The sequence below is a fragment of the Bos mutus genome, chromosome 28 (assembly GCF_027580195.1).
Source record: "Bos mutus isolate GX-2022 chromosome 28, NWIPB_WYAK_1.1, whole genome shotgun sequence".
NCBI lineage: Eukaryota > Metazoa > Chordata > Mammalia > Artiodactyla > Bovidae > Bos > Bos mutus.
The window spans coordinates 6,024,565-6,043,755 of record NC_091644.1 but is presented as its reverse complement, the minus strand read 5'-3'; the positions used below and the strand labels follow the sequence as shown (position 1 = coordinate 6,043,755).

The 19,191-nt window shown below is 42.1% G+C and overlaps 1 protein-coding gene across 1 annotated transcript in view; it reads left to right on the top strand.

Moving 5' to 3' along the window:
• The window catches only part of GLUD1 (glutamate dehydrogenase 1), a 38,542-nt gene extending 26,215 nt beyond the window's left edge, over positions 1-12,327 (top strand). The window contains exons 7-13 of the mRNA XM_005909989.2: positions 2,027-2,164; positions 3,749-3,886; positions 4,132-4,212; positions 4,824-4,947; positions 6,042-6,133; positions 9,695-9,757; positions 10,959-12,327. Coding sequence (XP_005910051.2) covers positions 2,027-2,164; positions 3,749-3,886; positions 4,132-4,212; positions 4,824-4,947; positions 6,042-6,133; positions 9,695-9,757; positions 10,959-11,078 — 756 coding nt within the window. The 3' untranslated portion in view covers positions 11,079-12,327. The remainder of the gene's footprint in view (positions 1-2,026; positions 2,165-3,748; positions 3,887-4,131; positions 4,213-4,823; positions 4,948-6,041; positions 6,134-9,694; positions 9,758-10,958) is intronic.
• Positions 12,328-19,191: the final 6,864 nt, after the last annotated feature.

Genomic DNA, 19,191 nt, shown 5'->3' with positions numbered 1-19,191 from the left:
CTTAAGGAATAACTGATATTCAGGCAGTAAGATTTCCAGTGTTTTCAGATGTGCAGTTTTAAAATCGTATTGGCGTACTGTTGACTTGCAGGGCTGTGTTAGTTTCTGTCGTGCAGCGTAGAGGTTCAGTCACGCACGTGTGTAGATTCCTTTCCGTATTCTTGTCCACTGTGGCTTGTCACAGAATAGTGAATACAGTTTCCTATGCTCTGCAGTAGCACCTTGCTTTTTACCCATCTCATATTCACATCTGCCATTCCCAGACTCCCAGTCCATTCCTCCTTCGCCCCCTCCCCCTTGGCAACTACGAGTCTGTCCTCTATGTCTGTGAGTAGAAACAATTATCTACTGTGGTCTTGGAGGGCTGTTTTTCATGTGGGCGCATCCCTATGTAGCCTGCATGGGTTTAGTGCTGTTTTCATGCGAGGGCCATTTTTAGCATGGGTGCCCGCCGCCTCTTTCGTCAGTGTATGCTAGCCGTTATCCCCTTGATAGGAAATGTGACCAAAGCCTGCACTAGGTATTCAGCGAGGCCACCCCTTTGCTCTGCACGGCCCAAGGGCTCAGCTCTGATTTCAGCCCCGCTCTGTGCATGGGAAATCTGCCAGTGCCAGCTGCAAGAGCCCAGCAAGGGGGCAGCAGGGGTGTGTGTCCCCAGTGCCTGCAGAGAAAGAGGATGCGTGGCAACCCTGCCCCTCGCTTCAGGTGCCACTTACAGTGGCATGCCCTTACACTCCTGTGTCCCTGGCAGGTCCAAGCTTCCTCATACACACGCTGCTGCAGCCATGCCACACTCAGGCTGTCTCCATGCAGCCAATAGCAGTCCTCCCCCAGGTCTGTCCTCTAAAGTCTGAGTTTCAGCACTCACCCCCCACCTCCGCCAGCAGACGTGTATTTCAGGCTGGGGTGCGCAGGGTGGTGGCATGGACAGTCTGTGCAGGTCCCCTCTCTGATCTGCCTGCCACAGAACAGTTGTTGCTCTCTTCTGAGCCTCTGAACCCCTTTCCTGATCTCCCCCACCTGTGAGGCGGCTTCCCAGGATACAGGAACTTCTCCCCTTTTGTAGCTCCCTTCCAGGGCTTCCCTGGTGGCTCAGACAGTAAAGAATCCTTCTGTAGTACGAGAGACCAGGGTTCAATCCCTGGGTCAGGAAGGATTCCCTGGAGAAGGGAATGGCTACCTGCTCCAGTATTCTTGCCTGGAGAATTCCATGGACAGAGGAGCCTCACAGGCCACAGGCCATGGGGTCACAAAGAGTTGGACACAGCTGAGTGATTAACACTTTTACACTTTCACTCCAAGGACACAGGTCCCATTCCACTTCCCCTTTTTTTTTTTTTCATCCTACCTGATTAATAGATCTTTAAAGATCTAAACAAACAGATCTCTCTAGTCCTTTCAGGCGTTTGAGGTCTAGTGATTAGTAGGTATTCTGTGAAAATTGTGCCATTCGCAGATATATTTTTGATGTATTTCTGGGGAGAGGCGAGTTCCACATCCTTACACTCTCAGTTGGAGCCTTTAAAATTTGATCCTTTGGATCTTTTAAGGTTTAAAGTGGACATTTGCAGAGTAATACATCCTCTTAAACTATTATGTGTATACACAGTGATCCAGATTTCAGCTTTTGCTCAATGTTTGATTAGTTTGCTTAGAAGAATTGAAATTAAGTTGAACTCTACTTTAAAATAAGACTCATATTCCTCCCAGTTAGTGACTTTATCTTTTCATGACCATAGGATATCTGGCCATCAGGGACTGAAATCCTACTTAGTTACCATTTCTTTATAAGTCAGCAAGCTGCTCGTAACTGAACATCTTCAGGACTCACTAGCACAAATTACAAAGGGTTGAGTTCTGAATTCCAAAACACAGAAATTTATTATTGAAGAGAGACATGGTTTCTTTTGTCAAAAGGATTTTGAGAATTACTTCTAAACTAATAGCATGTGTATTGGTCAGAATAAGACTTAACCATCTGTGCTAGGACTTTGATTTTTGTTTCATGTACAACTGTTCTTCACAGGGATTTGGTAATGTGGGCCTGCACTCTATGAGATATTTACATCGTTTTGGTGCTAAATGTGTTGCTGTTGGTGAGTCTGATGGCAGCATATGGAATCCAGATGGTATTGACCCAAAGGAACTGGAAGACTTCAAATTGGTATGTTGTTCTAATATCTGAGGAGTTTGACCACCTGGATGTTATAAAGTTGAAATAAGCATTGTTGAAATCTGTTTCCATTGCTTTTTTTAGATTAATTTTTATTGGGATTACAATGGTGCACTAGTTTCTGCTGTACAGTGAAGTGAATCAGGTGTACATACATCCACTTGTGGGTTCCGTCCATGTGGGTCATTTACAGGGTACTGAGTAGGGTTCCTCTGTGCCACACAGTAGGTTCTTCCTGCTCATCTATTTTTATATGTACTGGTCTGTCAGTCCCAATCTCTCAGTTTATCCCTCCCCCACTTTCCCCCTCGGTGACCGTAAGTTTATCTTCTTCATCTGTGACTCTGTTCCTGTTTTGTAGATGTTCATTTATGCCCTTTTTAGATTGCACACACAAGCAGTATCATGTATTTGTCTCTCTGCCTGCCTTTCTTCACTCAGTAGGGACTCTGTTCCTGTTTTGTAGATGCGTTCATTTATGCCCTTTTTAGATTGCACACATGAGCAGTATCGTGTGTTTGTCTCTGTCTGCCTTTCTTCACTCAGTAGGACAGTCTCTAGGTCCGCTCGTGTCGCTGCCGATGGCGTTGTTTCCTGCTCTTTTATGGCTGAGTAATATCCCATTGTATATGTGCACCATCTCTTCTCCATCCATTCCTCTGCCAGGGGACATTTATGTGGCTTCTGTGCCCTGGCTACTTACATCTATCTTTTTGAATTATAGTTTTCTCCAGATACATGCCCAGGAGGGGATGGCTGAATCATACTGTAGCTCTATTTGTAGGTACCTCCATACTACGCTTCATATTGGCTATGCCAAATTCACATTCCCACCAGCGGTGTAGGTGGGTTCCCTTTTCTCCGCAACCTGTCCAGCATTGTTTGCAGATTTCTTGTTGATGGCCATGCTGACCCTGTAAGGTGGTAGCTCATTGTACAGTTGTTTTGTTTTTAGTATTTTTCTTTCTTTATTGGCTGTGCTGTATTTTCATTGCTGTGCTTCAGTTGCAGTGAGAGGAGGCTACTCTCTAGGCGCCATGCGGGGACTTCACAGGCTGTAGGGCACGAGGGCTTCAGTAGCTGCCGCTCCTGGGCTCTGGGGCGCAGGCCCAGTAGTTGAAGCGCACAGACTTAGTTGCCCCAAGGCATGTGGATTGTTCCCGGATCAGGGATCAAACTGGTGTCCCCTGCACTGCAAGGTGGATTCTTAACCACTGAACCTCCAGGGAAGCCCTTCGTTGTAGTTTTTTTTTTTTTCCTTCGTTGTAGTTTTGATTTTCGTTTTCTAATAATTAGTGATGCTGAGCATCTTTTCATGTGCCTCTTGGCCATCTGTATGTCTTCTTTGGAGAAATATCTATTCAGGTCTTCCATTCATTCGTTTGTTTTTTTAATGAGCTGCATGAGTATATTTTGGAGATTAATCCCTGTTGGTCTCTTCATTTGCAAATATTTTCTCCCTTCTGTGCACTGTCTTTTCACTTTGTTTGCTTATGAGACTTCATATCATAGGCACTGAACATAAACATTTAAACTCTCTTGCAACCATTAATTCTGATTTTTAATCAATAATAGCAACATGGAACAATCCTGGGCTTCCCCAAAGCAAAGATCTATGAAGGGAGCATCTTGGAGGTTGACTGTGACATACTGATCCCTGCTGCCAGCGAGAAGCAGCTGACCAAGTCCAATGCACCAAGAGTCAAAGCCAAGGTGACATGACGATGGGTTCCACCTTACTAATGTGATTGAAGGTCATAGAAAAGCTCTAATAGGTTTCTTCTTTAAAAAAAAAAAACTTTACTGGGATATAATTCACATATAGTTCCCCAGCATGCAGTTTAAAGGGGAATTTTTTGTCTCTCCCAGCCCTCTCCCGTGCACACATCTCTGAGGCTCAGCTGGAGGTGATTTCACAGTGTTATCAGCATTTCTCTATGTTTCTAACTTTCTTGCAGATCATTGCTGAAGGTGCCAACGGACCGACAACTCCAGAAGCTGATAAGATTTTCCTAGAGAGGAACATTATGGTTATTCCAGTAAGTAAACTATGTTTGCCAGATTTTATATGTACTCAGAGTCATAATTGTTTTTTGCAAGGAATTGTGAGGAGAGGATTGTTAGTTTCCCAAGCCTTAGTGAATTTTTCATCTTTATTTTGCTTTTAAGAAAATAAAGTGGAAGTGTGGTTAATATAATAAGCCTGTCGGAAAAAAAAAAAAGACAGTTCACTTGGACCTGAACATTTTCTTTCAACTTCAGGCTCTTTCTTGAGTATGTATTTAGACTTCTTAAATCCAGTTATATAAATGTGAAATGTGCTAGAAATACTACTGTAACTTGCAAATGTTCCTCGCTCCTTTTACTCAGAAAGCTAATATGAGTAACATGTGCTTAAGTTTTTCAGTGGTTAAGCATGGGGTCTGTAGCAAAAGGTCATAAGAAGTTAGTGTTGACTTGTGATGCATTTTGAAGAACTCCTTTTGCTGCAAGCACTTTAAAAATTTCAGCTAAACTGAATTTCTTAAGTGTAAAATTTCTGCCTCTAAGATATATATGGGAAGTTTGAAATTTAATCTGCTTTCACATTGAGCTCTTATGTTCACTGTAAGCTTTTACTACAACCATCATCTCATTTTTTTGTATATAGGATCTCTACCTGAATGCTGGAGGAGTGACAGTGTCTTACTTTGAGTGGCTGAAGAATCTAAATCATGTCAGCTACGGTCGTTTGACCTTCAAATATGAAAGGGATTCTAACTACCACTTGCTTAGTGAGTTCTGATTATTGTGTTCTCTAAGAGTAAGCTTTTGGACCACCTTAAAGGTTGGGGAAAGCCTGTGTTTAATAAAAGGACTAATTTCCTTTTTTGTTTTTCCCAAAAAAATTCCAAGATAATTCTGATATGTATCTGAGTTTTAAAAAGTAATTACAGGTTTTTCTATTAAATGGTAGTTTTGGTGATATAGAATTCTGTTATTTTTCTATTAACCAATAATGAGATAGTGGTATTAAGTGAGTAATAGTTACATAATTAGATGTTTTTTTCTTTTAGTTTTTAAAATTTTTTTTTAAACTGGAGGATAATTGCTTTACAATATTGTGTTGGTCTCTGCCATACATCAACATGAATCAGCCATGGGTATACATGAGTCCCCTCCCTCTGGAACCTCCCTCCCCCACTTCTTATTTAATCTCAGAGTAGGAAACCATTCTGTCTCATGAGTCTTAGACCAAAAATATACAATTTCTTTAGAGGTATTCAATATATGAACTCTCCAGAATGTATTTATATTCCAGTGTTTATTCTGCAAGTGTTCCCAGAACATGATCTGTAAGTTAGTAGTATATAAAGAGTATCATTTTAAACCCTGTTGATACTCATCCATTGCTTTCTCAGATTGCTCTTGGTAAAGACCTATCTAGTGTCAAGAATTTTTTGCATCTTCTGATAAGAATGCTTTTAGTCTTTGACTAGAGTAGGCTTCAGAGTTAACACTAGTATTTTCCTCAAGCTAAAATAAGACCAAGACCTCCAGCTGAGCTTTACTGAGCCCACTGAGAATCTGGGTGAAGTTTTCCATCAATTTCCATTCCTTTTTCTTTTTAAAAGAGCCAAGGAAAAACCCTGGTAATGGGTGTTATGGAAACAGATCGGTGACCTAAATTCACACTTACATAGGAATTTGGCAAAGTGCTTTATCCTTTTAGCTCAGTTTTAAATGAGTAACCCTTTTATGTCATTAGCGTTGAAGGTTTCTAAAACTATTCAGTTTAGGATTGTGAATATAGTTTGGGCTACTTTGGGTTGTATTTCATTTGTTTTTTCCTACTAGCGTTTTATCTTCATTTCTCGGCTTTTTATAGTGTCTGTTCAAGAGAGTTTGGAAAGGAAATTTGGAAAACATGGTGGAACTATTCCCATTGTACCCACAGCAGAGTTCCAAGACAGGATATCGGTGAGTGTGCTCGTGACGGCATTTTCCATGCACGGCCGGCTCTCTTCTTCAGATTAGGCCGGATAGATTAAATGAGCTTAAGGGGTGGTGACCAACATGACCATTATATGGCTTCCCTTTTTATTATGTTCTAAAAATGGAGTATCTTAGCATGAAATAATTCATGGTTCTACTGCTTTTGATACTTCTACAATACAGATGACTCAGCAAGTGATTCTAACACGATTGTGAAGAATTATTGTGTATGTTGACTCTCAAGCTTTAGAGAAATAGAACTGAAAAGTAAACATTAGATTGACTTATATAAAGATTGCAATTGCAATATGGACACATTAAGAAAACAGATGAGAAAGGATATTTTATGTTAATTAGCTTTCAATAGATTATATTAATACACATCATAAAGAGAATCTCTTTACCAGTAAATGGCATACATCATGAAAAAAATCACAGGAAATAGGCTTAGAAGAAATGTTTAACCTCATTGTTAAAGAAATACAAATTAAAATAAGGATCCTTTAACGTATTAAACTAGCTTAAACAATGGATCTTATACTCACCATGTCTGTGGTGAAGCAGTTGTACCTTTATTCTGCTGACAGTGCAAAAATGTTATTAAAGTGTTGCTGCTCTTCGACACTATAATAACATCCCTTCTGGGAATTAATCCTACAAAAACAGTTCTAAAGGAGAGGAATAATTCTGTGCATAATGTCACTGAACTGTGTGTGTAGTCATTTTCAAAATTAGGTTTGATTTAACATTCTGGTGGGGGGTGGGAGGGCCATAAAATGGCTAAGTGATATATCTTATGAAATAGTCCATCATAGAAAATATAATTTAAGACTGTTACAACATGAGGAAATGTCAAGGGCTTTGTTTTGAACCTTCCGCTTTTCCGCAACTATGCATCCCTGGTTTTGGTCCCTCCTTTTGGAAAACCCAGACCTGCTCCCTGCTTGAGTATCGTCACATCTCTGTCCCCTGGAAGTTCCCTCCGTGTGCCAGCATTTCATCTGTCCTTCCATCGCAGGGAAGTTACGTGCGTCCCCAGGCCCCGCCGCTGCAGCAGCCCTAAGGTGGGCTTCTTCCTCCTCCCGTGGTCGCCCCACATCCTAGCACATGGCCCGCACATAGCGGCCAGTGTATCAGTGTATCAGCAACTTTCAAATGCTTTCAGTGCTTCCAATTCTTGATTTTAAGGCTGTTTCTCATCTCTTATTGACTTATTTATTACAGGAGTTTTGTAGTAAGTTTTAGCTGAAAAACAAGTTTTTGCCCCCACCTCCCTTCCTCTAGTCTCCCCTCCCCAGCCATGATCTGGCCCTGCCAGGACCTGTGTCATTGACTTGATCATATTTTCACTGTCCCCATTACCCCTGCTGCTGCTGCTAAGTCATGTCAGTCGTGTCCGACTCTGTGCGACCCCATAGACAGCAGCCCACCAGGCTTCCCTGTCCCTGGGATTCTCCAGGCAAGAACACTGGAGTGGGTTGCCATTTCCTTCTCCAGTGCATGAAAGTGAAGAGTGAAAGTGAAGTCGCTCAGTCTTGTCCGACTCTTCGCGACCCCTGCCCACCAGGCTCCTCCGTTGATGGGATTTTCTAGGCAAGAGTACAGGAGTGGGGTGCCATTGCCTTCTTTCACTTAAATTCCATTCACCATCATTACAGTCACTCCCTGGTCTTGTTTTGCTTCATCACACCCTCTTGTTAACACCAGAACCTGATGAAATTCCGTGCTCTGCCTCCTTCATTCCTTCCCTGTAGCAGGAGGCCCCACTGACTCTTCAAACTCTAACTTCAAGTAGGCTCTCAGTTCCCCAGCAATTAAGTTACTTTTCCCTGTTCCACTCATCTTCTCATTTTCCTGGTGATGATATCATATTTTCTCCTTTTTTCCTCCCCTGCACTCCAGTTCATGCCCTGGTATCTGTTCACAGCAAAGCGAAGCATCAGGGAACTTGCAGCTTCTGGTATCTGTACCCTGTTATTATTCTAGAGCAACTCTTTGTGCTTCCATCTCAGCCTGCATCTTGTTCTGGGCAACTGGATGGCCTGTTTTCAATTTCTCAAAGGTTTTCAATTCCCAGCAGACCTTTGCCTCTTTTGCATCATCAATTTTCCCTCGTCAGTCATTCCTATCAATGTAACAAATGCTGTCTTAAGAAAATATAAATCTTTCAATCACACTTGCCCTTCCAGGTCTTGTCATTTTTATTTCCTGTATAGCAAGGGCCTCCAGCCCCTGGGTACCGTCTGTGGCCTATTAGGAACCAGCTGCACAGCGGGAGGCGAGCAGCAGGCAAATGGGTGAAGCTTCGTCTGTAGTTATAGCCACTCCCCACTGCTGGCAGTACCACCTGAGCCCCGCCTCCTATCAGGTCAGCGATGGCATGGTATTCTCCTAGGAGCACAAACCCTACTGTGACTGGCACAGGCTCACAGCATTTAGTGCCTGGTGACCCGAGGTGGAGCTGGAGCCGTGGTGCTGGCACCCTGGAGCGGCTGCAGATACAGATCATCAGCAGATCTGCCTGCACAGGGACCGTGTAAGTCAGTTGCTTGGAGCTCATACCAGAACCCTGTCAGCGAGTGGGGAGTGATGGTGAGCTGTATACTTCGTTATATATCACAGTGTGATAATAATAGAAATAAAGTGCACAATAAATGTGCTTGAGTCACCCCAAAACCGTCCTTCCTCCCCAGTCCGTGGGAAGACTGTCTTCCCCAAAACACGTCCCCGGTGCCAAAAAAGTAGGGGACCGCTGCTAATACAGCATACCTCCGTAAAAGGTGCATATACTGTTCTCAGTTCTTCTACATCCATACCTCCTGTTCTGCCCAGCACACCACCAAAACTGCTCTTGTCCAGGTAACCAGTTTGGCAGCATTGCCAGATTGTCATTTGCCATGTTGTCGTTTTCCAGTTCTCATCTTCCTCCGCTGGTCACAGGTGATCACTCCCCGTGGAATACGTCTTAACTCCCAGGGTGCCGCATCCTCCTGGGTTTCTCCCTGCCTCACCCGCCAGCCCTTCTGCTGATCCCTGTCATCACTCTGCCCTGTTAACAGTGGAAGCCCTCAGGCCCTGAGCCATTCTTAGTTTGAATCCAAAATTCTGATGATCTTAGCGGCATGGTTTTTAAGTGTGTGTGCTGTTTCCCCCACTAGAATCTAAACTATGAGAGGAGAGAATTTTCGTTGTTCTGTTTCCTGCTGTGTCCTCAGTACCTCGAAGAGTTCCTAGCACATAGTACATACGCAGCATTTGAGTGAATGAGTGAAAGGCATAGCAGTGTTCACTTGTAAAGCGAGTGTTTCCTAATTTGGTAGAACAAGTTTGGAATAAGGTTTAACCCATGTTTCTTAATTGATACAAATGTTATACAAATGTACCTTCCTGAGTGAACACATATTAATTGGATAAAGTTCAGAAGTATATCTTGCCTGAAAGAAAACAATTCTATCTCACTGTATATTGACTTAAGAATCCATTGTTCTCTGACAGGTGAAGCATGTCTTTGTATGGTTTTGGTTAAACTATTCTTTTTCCTAACAGGGTGCCTCTGAGAAAGACATCGTGCACTCTGGTTTAGCTTACACCATGGAGCGCTCTGCCAGGGTACGTATGCAGATGCTGTTTGTGTTTCTGCTGGTTACATGAAGTGCAGCTCAGCCGTGTCTCCTCAGCCGCCCGATTGTGTGTGCAGTGACAGAAAATATCAGTCTGTTTAAATGTTCCAGAACGTGTGCTTTTTCATTCTTAAATGATGAGTGTTGTTTCCAGGGTCCTCAATATGTTTTCCAGACTTTGAAATAATTAATGCCAAGTTAGGAGGAGTGATGTTTAGCTTAGTCAGCCAAACTGGATTGCAGCTCAGTGCACATTACTCTGTTATAGCTATAGGAAGCTACCTTACTGCATAGAATTTGGTATATGTGAAAGTTTTCTTGACAACTTGATCATTATTTCAAAGCCTTTGAAGCACAGTTTGAGTCCAGTTTTCTTAATTTCTTCTCAAGTTCAGATTCTATCCACTTGGCATTAAGTTGAAATAGCAGAGCAGATATTAATCATGGTGTTTGCCGTTAATTTTTTTTAGATAACTAGCATACTGTAGGAGAAGGCAATGGCACCCCACTCCAGCACTCTTGCCTGGAAAATCCCATGAATGGAGGAGCCTGGTGGGCTGCAGTCCATGGGGTCGCTAAGAGTCGGACACAACTGAGCGACTTCACTTTGACTTTTCACTTTCATGCATTGGAGAAGGAAATGGCAACCCACTCCAGTGTTCTTGCCTGGAGAATCCCAGGGACAAGGGAGCCTAATGGGCTGCCGTCTATGAGGTCGCACAGAGTCAGACACGACTGAAGTGACTTAGCAGCAGCAGCAGCGTACCGTAAATTCACCCTTTTAAAATACATAACAAAACAGCCTTTAAGTATGTTCACAAAGCTATGTAGCCACCACCACTAACCCCAGAACATTTCCATCACCCCATCCTTAGTTCATTTAATTATTAGTGTATATCATACTTACTTCAGATTACTAGATGTCTAAGGGGCCTAGAGATAGCTCGCATCTTAAATTCTGAAGAGTAGAGTAGCACCTTCTTGTTGCCTAAACAGTAGTTTGTATTAATTCCAGAGAATTAATCGTTCCCAACTAGGAGTTGTTCCTCTGCCTAAGTAGTTTCTCTTTGGCTGTACAAATCCGGTCCTAAAGTGGTACCGGGTGACGTACCAGGCTCCTACGCGCCTGTGTTCATAGACTGGCTGCTTGAGTCGGGCTGATAACCACTGCGCTTCCCCCTTCACCTCAGCAAATCATGCGCACGGCCATGAAGTATAACCTGGGGCTGGACCTGAGAACGGCCGCCTACGTCAACGCCATCGAGAAGGTCTTCAGGGTGTACAACGAGGCTGGCGTGACCTTCACATAGACCAGGCTGTGGCTGACTTCCTCACTGCCCTTTCACCTCTTCATCTGCAGACCTATCACGAGTTTACATGTAACCACGGAAATCTCTCTCTCATGACTTAACAGATAATGGACACCATTTGCAACAAGTCAATCCAAATCAGCCCCTTAAGAAAATTAAGGTTAGGGGATCATGTATAAGCTAATAGGTGATCGTAGAAATTAGCTATTCCAGAGAGTCGTTTGGGCATTTTGCCTATAAATACAGTTTCTTCTGCCTGCCTGTGCTGCCTTTCTCCATGGCTGCTCCTCGGCACAGTCGGCTGTGGCCCTAGGAAGGCACCTGCCGGCCAAGACCAGTCGGTCACTTGCCGCTTCGGCTCTGAACACGTCTGCCAGGAGCTTTGACACACGTAAGAAGCAGGTACGTGGCATTTTCAGGAGGTAGCATGGTTCTCAAGTGAGTTATTGGTATTTTACATCAGCAAAATAACTCGATCTTACAGGTTACAAACAAAAACAAAACTGTTTCTCTTTATGTATTTTATTTTAGAAAAAGTACATGCTGCTGTAAGAAAATTGCCTTTAATCATTTAACAAGCCTAACCTTGACTCAAGCAGTGAATGCCTATAAACATAATAAATGAAAAAAGCTAGTATTTTTATAACATAAAACAGTATCATTTATAGCTTGTCAATTGCATACTGTCATCCAGCAAAAATAAAAAGCCCAGTAGAGAATTAAGTTATCTTCATACCTGCAAATGATGGAGGCTATTTTTGTTAAGGCTGTCGAATTTACTAACCACAATTATGATATATAGTCCAAAGAATGTAGTAACCTCCTTATCATGTTAATTAATTGTTCTCTTTTGAAGATCTGTTGCATTGACTAATTGAACGATAATTCAAGTAGAGTGTCCCAGAAAAAACTGCTTGGGCTCCCTCTTCGGAGTCTGGCTGGCAGCCCTGAGCATTGCCAATGGCCCCAACTCGCCCTGACTTTGTGTCCTCGTTTGGAGGCCTCATCTCTGTGCACGGCTTCCGCCCCAGTGGGCTGGAAGCAACTTGGGGTGTGTTTTGTTGGGAGTTGTTTGGCCAGGGCCTTTGAACAGTAGTGTCCCAATGAAGTACTAGAGAGTATTTATGTAAGAATGAGCTTTTCTTTTTTTTTTAAACAATAATATCCTTTTAGAAATTTCTAACTACTTTGTAACTGCATGACTTAACCTGGTGATACAACAGTTATTAAAAAGACTACCTTTTCCAAAGCTTATGTTTCTTTTCTGTGTTTTTGTATTTGATATGTTTGCCTTTTTCAGTAGATGATAAAACTAATTGGGTTTCTGAAATTTTTGAAACAAACACATACATAACGTATCTTTGGATTATATTGAGCAGCCCAAATTTGATCCTTGGATTCTTTTCTGTTTTAGTCTATGAAACAAGATCAATGGCTGTTCTCAGGGAAGAGGTTCTAGTGCTTAAAACTGATGTACCAACATAATTTATATACCTTTTTTTATATATAAGTACTTTTTAACAAAGGGAGGTTTTGTTGATTATGGTTTTGTTTTTAATAATTTAGTCACAGGATATAACAAGACAGAATGCTAATAATCATAGTATTCATATGATTCATAGTAATCATAGTATCCATAATCAACAACTGGATTCTAGACCTGATTCCACCAGCTTATATAGCTGGCAAATCTGGAACATAACTTTCAGCTGAACTTGGTGTCTGTTTTGTACTGAGTCTGTCTCTCCATGGTTCTGAGCATCTGGTCAAGGAGTAGAGAAGCCCATGGCACTGTGGTCATGGCAAGCCCTTCCCAAGCACAGTGATGTCTATTTGCATTCTAAATGGAACATTAAAATAGGGGTGGGGCGGCAGGGAGAGATGTGAAAACAAGCTCCGTAATATTTGGAACAATACCGAGTGGGTGAGTAGAGTTTAGGTCATGTGAAAGTGGGATGATGAATCCTAGTGTGGTCTTTGGTTGACGTTTTGGGAGTGTTTATATAGTCATGCTGCGCCTCCAGCATTGCAGGCAGATTGTTTACCGCTGAGCCACCAGGGAAGCCCTGACACCTATGAGGTTAGTATTATCCTTATACCAAAGCCAGGCAGAGACGAGAAGATTACACACCAGTATCCTGTGTGTGTGTGTGTGTGTGTGTGTCTTGGCGTGTGTGTGTGTGTGTGTGTGCGGGGCTTCCCTGGTGGCTCGGTGCCACGCAGTGAGAATCAGCTGCGATGCAGGAGACACAGGTTCAGTTCCTGGGTCAGGAAGCTCCCCTGCAGAAGGCAATGAAAGCCCACTCCAGTATTATCACCAGGAAAATCCCATGGACAGAGAAACCTGGTGGGCTACAGTCCATGGGGTGCAAAAAAGTCAGACGCAGCGTGGCAACCAAACAGTATATGGGAGAGATTATATATATAAACAATATTCAGTGTCCTGTAACATGAGTCAGAACTGCCATCATTTAAAAGTCTACAAATAATAAATGTTGGAGAGTATGTTGAGAAAAGGAAACCATCTTACACTGTTAGTGGGATTATAAATTGTGTAGACATTATAGAAAACAGTGTGGAAGTTACTTAAAAAAAAACGAGGTACCATACGGTCCAGAAATCTGTGTCTAGGGCATGTGTCCAGACAAATCTCTAGTTCCAAACGATACATGGATCCCTACGTTCATAGCAGCATAACAGAATAGCCAGGACGTGGAGACAACCACAGTGGCCACTGGCATGAACGGATAAAGAAGCCGTGGTGCGTATACTGGAAACATACTCAGCCACACGGAAGAGTGAAATAATGCCATTTGTAGCAACATGGTGAGCCTTGAAACTACCACAGTAAGTGAAGTAAATCAGGAGAAGACAAATACCATATCACTTACATGTGGAGTCTAGAATATGACAAATGTACATACCTACCAAACAGGAAGACTCAGAGAACAGATTTGTGGTTGCCAAGGGAGAGGGAAGTAGGGGAGGGAAGGACTGGGAGTTTCGGATTAGCGTATGTGATTGAGTATATAGGATGGATAATCAAGGCCCTACTGTATTAACATGGAACTATATTCATTATCCTATAATAAACCATAATGAAAAGGCATATGTGTAACTGAACCACTTTGCTGCATACCAGAAACTAACACGGCACTATAAGCCAATTCCTCAATTTAAAAAAATACCCCTTAGTAACAAAGACACGAAAGTATTCAGAAACTTTCTGAATATCCAAGAGCACAAAAATACATACATCATACCTACATCATGATCATGTAGGATTTATCCCAGGAATGCAAGGATGGATCAACATAAGAAATCAATCTGAAATCTTTTTTATGAATGAAGATGGCGCCAAAGGTGGAGAAAGAAGCTGCTGCACCTCTCAAAGCCAAAGCTACAGTAAAGGCTTTGAAAAGCCAACAAAGCAGTGTTCAAAGGCATCCACAGCCACAAAAAAAAAGGAGATCCGGACATCACACACATTCTGACAGCCCAAAACACTGTGACTCAGGAGGCAGCCTGAATAACCCTAGAAGAGCACCTGTAACAGAAACAAGTCTGACCGCTATGCCATCATCAAGCTCCCCCTCCCCAGAGTCAGCCACGAAGGAAACATAACACTGGTATTCACTGTGGATGTCAAGGCCAACAAGCACTGGATTAAACATGCTGTGAAAAAGCACTGTGATGTTGACATGGCTAAGGTCAACACCCTGATCAGACCTGATGAAGGCATATGTTTAACCGGCTCCTGACTACAATACTTTGGATATTGCAAACAAAACTGGGATCGTCTAAAATGAGTCCAACTGGCTAATTCTAAATATAAAAGTTTTCACTGTATAAACATGAAGAAATCAATCTAATAAACCCCATTAACTGAACAAAGGGGAGAGGGGACACATAATATCAATCGCTGTGGAAAAAGCACTTGACAAAATCCAAGACCGTGTCTAAACATAAACAACAGTTATGAAAACCCCACAGCTAATATACTCATCAGTGAAAAACAGAAAGCTTTCCCTGAAGAACAATGTTCTTGCTTTCACCCTGTTATTCTACATTATACTGGAAGTCCCAGCCAGAGCAATTAGGCAAAAAAAAAAGCCATCTGAATTGGAAAACAAGATAAACTGTTTACAGATTACATGATTCTATATACAGAAAATCCCATAGAACACACACACGCGCGCGCTCTCTCTCTCTCTCTCTCTCTCTCTACTGGAACTAATACACAAACTAAGCAAAGTTGCAGGGCACAAGACCAACACTCAAAAATCAGTTTTCCTGTGCATCAGCAAAGAGCAATCTGTAAAGGAAATTAAGAAAACAATTTCACTTACAATAGTATCCAGATGAATAAAATGTCTGGGAGGAAATAAATTTAACCAGGGAGGTGAAAGCCTTACAGACCAATGGAATAGAACTTAGAGTCCAGAAACTTCTGTGGTTAACTGATTTTTTTTTAACATTAGTGCCAACATCATTTGTATTAGTTCCCCAAGGCTGCCTTAAAGTACCACAAATTGGACGGCTTAAAACCACAGAACTTTTGGGACTTCCCCGGTGGTCCAGTGGTTAAGAATCCACCTTCCAAAGCAGGGGACGTGGGTTTGATCCTTGGCTGGGGACTAAGTCTGGGCCACAACTACTGAGCCACGTGCCACAGCTAGCAAAGCCCGTACCACAGCGACTAAGACCCAACACAGCCAAAAATACATAGCTAAACAAACATTTTTAAAAAAACACATGGAACTTTATTGTCTTGTAGTTTGGGCTGCAATAAATTGAGGTGTCAGCAGGACCATGCTTTCCCTGAAGCCCAAAGGGAAGAACTCCTTACCTTTCTCTAGCTTTTAGTGGTGGCCATCAAGCATGGCACACTTTGGCTTGCAGCTGTATCACTCCAATCTCTGCTTCTGTTGCCACGTGGCCAAGGTCCCTCTGTGTGTGTGTTCTTATAGGGACACCAGTTATACCGGACTAAGTATCCACCTTACTCCATTATGACCTCATCTTAACTAGTTACATCTGCAATGACTGTTTCAAGATAAGGTTACATTCTCAGGTACTGGAGGTTAGGACTCAGACATATCTTTTGCAGGCGGACTCAATTCAACACATAACACCAACCTATGAAAAAAGAATAGACTCTTCAACAAAAGGCATTAGGACAACTGTATATCCACATGCAAAGGAACAAAGTATGACTTCTTCCTCACTCCGTGTATAAAAATTAACTCAAAACGGATCGAAGACCTAAGTGTAAGAGATGAAACTGTAACGCTATAAGAACAAACCATATTGATAAACCTTCATGGCCTTGAATTTGGTAATAAATTCCCATTTTTATTTAATTTCATTCCTTTTTTATAATTTCTAACTATATTCTCTAGTTAATATTGATCTCATACCTTCCTTTAGTTCTTTAGATATTTCTTTTAGCTCTTCAAACATGTTTAAAATAGTTGAAGTCTTTGTCTAGTAAGTCCATTTTCTGGGCATCTTTAGGCACAGTTTCCATCCTGCACACACACTTTAAGTCGATCATAATTTCTTTCCTTGCATATCTTTGTTTTGTTTTTGCTGAAAACTAGACATGTTAAGTAATATAAACTGGGAACTCTGAAAATCAGATTTCACACTCCTCCCCCAAGACTTGCTGTTGTTGAGTGTTTAGTGACCGTTCTGAACTAATTCTAACAGTCAGTTTTATTTGTTGCGTGTAGCCACTGAAATTTCTCCTCAGTTAGCTTAGTGGTCAGCTAATGACTAGACAGAGATTTCTTCGAGGACCTAGAATCAGTAGGTCTCCTATCTTTGCCAAGACTCTGTGCATGCTGGGCCTCACCTTCAACACTAAGCCAGCCAATTTACATGTTGGCCTTGGTTCTCACGTCCTGCCTGCACAAATCCTCAGGGGTAAAGTTGAGAACTGACCCTCAGGCCTTCTCAGGTCTTTACTGAACTATGGCCTCACACATGTGCATGGCCTACATTCCCAGCAGTATGCTGGGAATCTTCAAAGTATGTTGGGAATTTTCAAAGGACATTTTAGCCCCCAGTTTTTCCTTCTAAACTAATTTTAAAAAAAAAGAATTTTGTTTAAACTTATTTACCACCTCATACCGCCTCAAGTCCAAGGGAGCCCCTAAGCCTTCTCATTAACCAGTGTTTCTTTCTTTCCGCCAATGAGAGGCTGTCTCCTTTCGTTGTTTTTCCTGTGTTTTAGTATAGAGCCACCTATGGGGCCCCAGTGGTGACTCACTGACAAAACAGTGGTTTTGCTTTGCGTCTTCTTCCTTCTGTTGTTCCTTGTTGAACACTTTAAAAGCAACATCTACTGATTAAAAAGGGTTCATTCCAAATATCTAGTCTTTGCAACTTTCTCACAATATCTGAGGTACTTTGCCCCCCCCCTACAAAAACATCAAATTTGCCATTCTATGTTTTGGGGGGCCTTGGGATCTGCATTAGTGTGACATCTATAAACCTGACAAGTCCTTTCCAAAAATTCAGAGAGGTCTTCATTTGTTTTGCTGAATTTTTTGAAACTCTTTTTGCTTTGGTTCTCCTTTATAAAGTTTTGCCAAGATACATTCATTTTCTAATAAGGGCATTCTCCCTTCATTGGGGTCCCAGTTTGGTTCAGCTCAGAGTACTGCCAAGTGGGCTTTGAGTATAGACAATCCTCCCTGTTAGGGAAGGTTGCAATCTCTCCAATTAAACAACCCTGAGAAACCCAATGGGCTGATCATTTGCACTTAGGTTCCCTATGAGATTAGGCTTCCCTGGTGGCTTTCCCAGTAAAGCATCTGCCTGCAGTGCCAGAGACCTGGATTCGATCCCTGGGTCAGGAAGATCCCCTGGAGAAGGAAATGGCAACCCTACTCAATTACTCTCGCCTGGAAAATGCCATGGACAGAGGAGCCTGGTAAGCTACAGTCCATGAGGTTGCAGAGTGGGACGTGACTGAGCGACTTCACTTTCACTTTCCCTATGAGATAATGGGGAAGGGAAACTGTCTTCCCCTGGGAGTGGCTTCTGGCCCAAACTGAGTGCCCTGTCAGATCTTACATGATACCAGACCAAGTACTTGTGCCCCAAAACCTAACACAGGATTTTCTAACTGACCTCTATTAGGAAGGGAAGTCTTGAGCCCCAGTGCCAGAAATTGGGGCTGGATAGGAATGATAGGCGCTAGAGGGTTGGATATAATTGGCATAATGGCCAGAATGGCTGGGACTGCTAGCTCAGCCAGAGGAGTTAAGGTTTGAAGCAACATATACTCACTCTCATTTCCACCATTTTCCCGGATGTAACAGCACAAATGCTTGCGCACAAAGGACTTCATCCCTCTTCCCCACTTCTTCACAAAATAGCTATAGAGTCACTCAAAAGTCACTGTGCAGATGAAGTAAGAGATGAGGGTTCAAAGAAGATCCCCTGGATGAGGGTTTGGCAACCAACTCCAGTATTCTTGCCTAGAGAAACCCATGGACTGAGAAGTCTGGCGGGCTACAGTTCACGGTGCCACAAAGAATCAGACACAACTGAAGCGGCTTAGTACACACTCACGCACGCACCAGAACTTTAGGAGCTCCACATAATTTCTACAACATGTATGTTAAGCATCTTTACACATGATGTAAATGTGGGGTTTTTTTCCCAGCATTACCATGCTTATTTATTAAGGGGTTCTGAGAAAAAAAACTGTTCAAAGTACTGCTGTGGACATCATTTACATATGATACACTGCAAGGATTTTTATCACCCCTTATTTGACAATGCTTCCCACGTAATTTAACATACCAAACCAGCCTAATTAGTTTAATATTCCTCTGAGATGGAAAGAAAACAAATAATTTAAGATGTTACAACCCTCAGGAAAACCTCAAATTTAACTAGCTTCAAATGAACTTCTTTCATTTAGAATTTGATATTTGGGAAGTTTATCAAAAGTATCAAAATTTTAACCAGTGATAAAAGATCTAAAAAAAGAGAAAAGATCTCAGTAGCAAATACAGATCACTTAAAAAAACAATTACCAAAAGCATTTTAATATTTTAAGAAAACTTTGTCCTCTTAGAAAACCAAATTCAGGTTT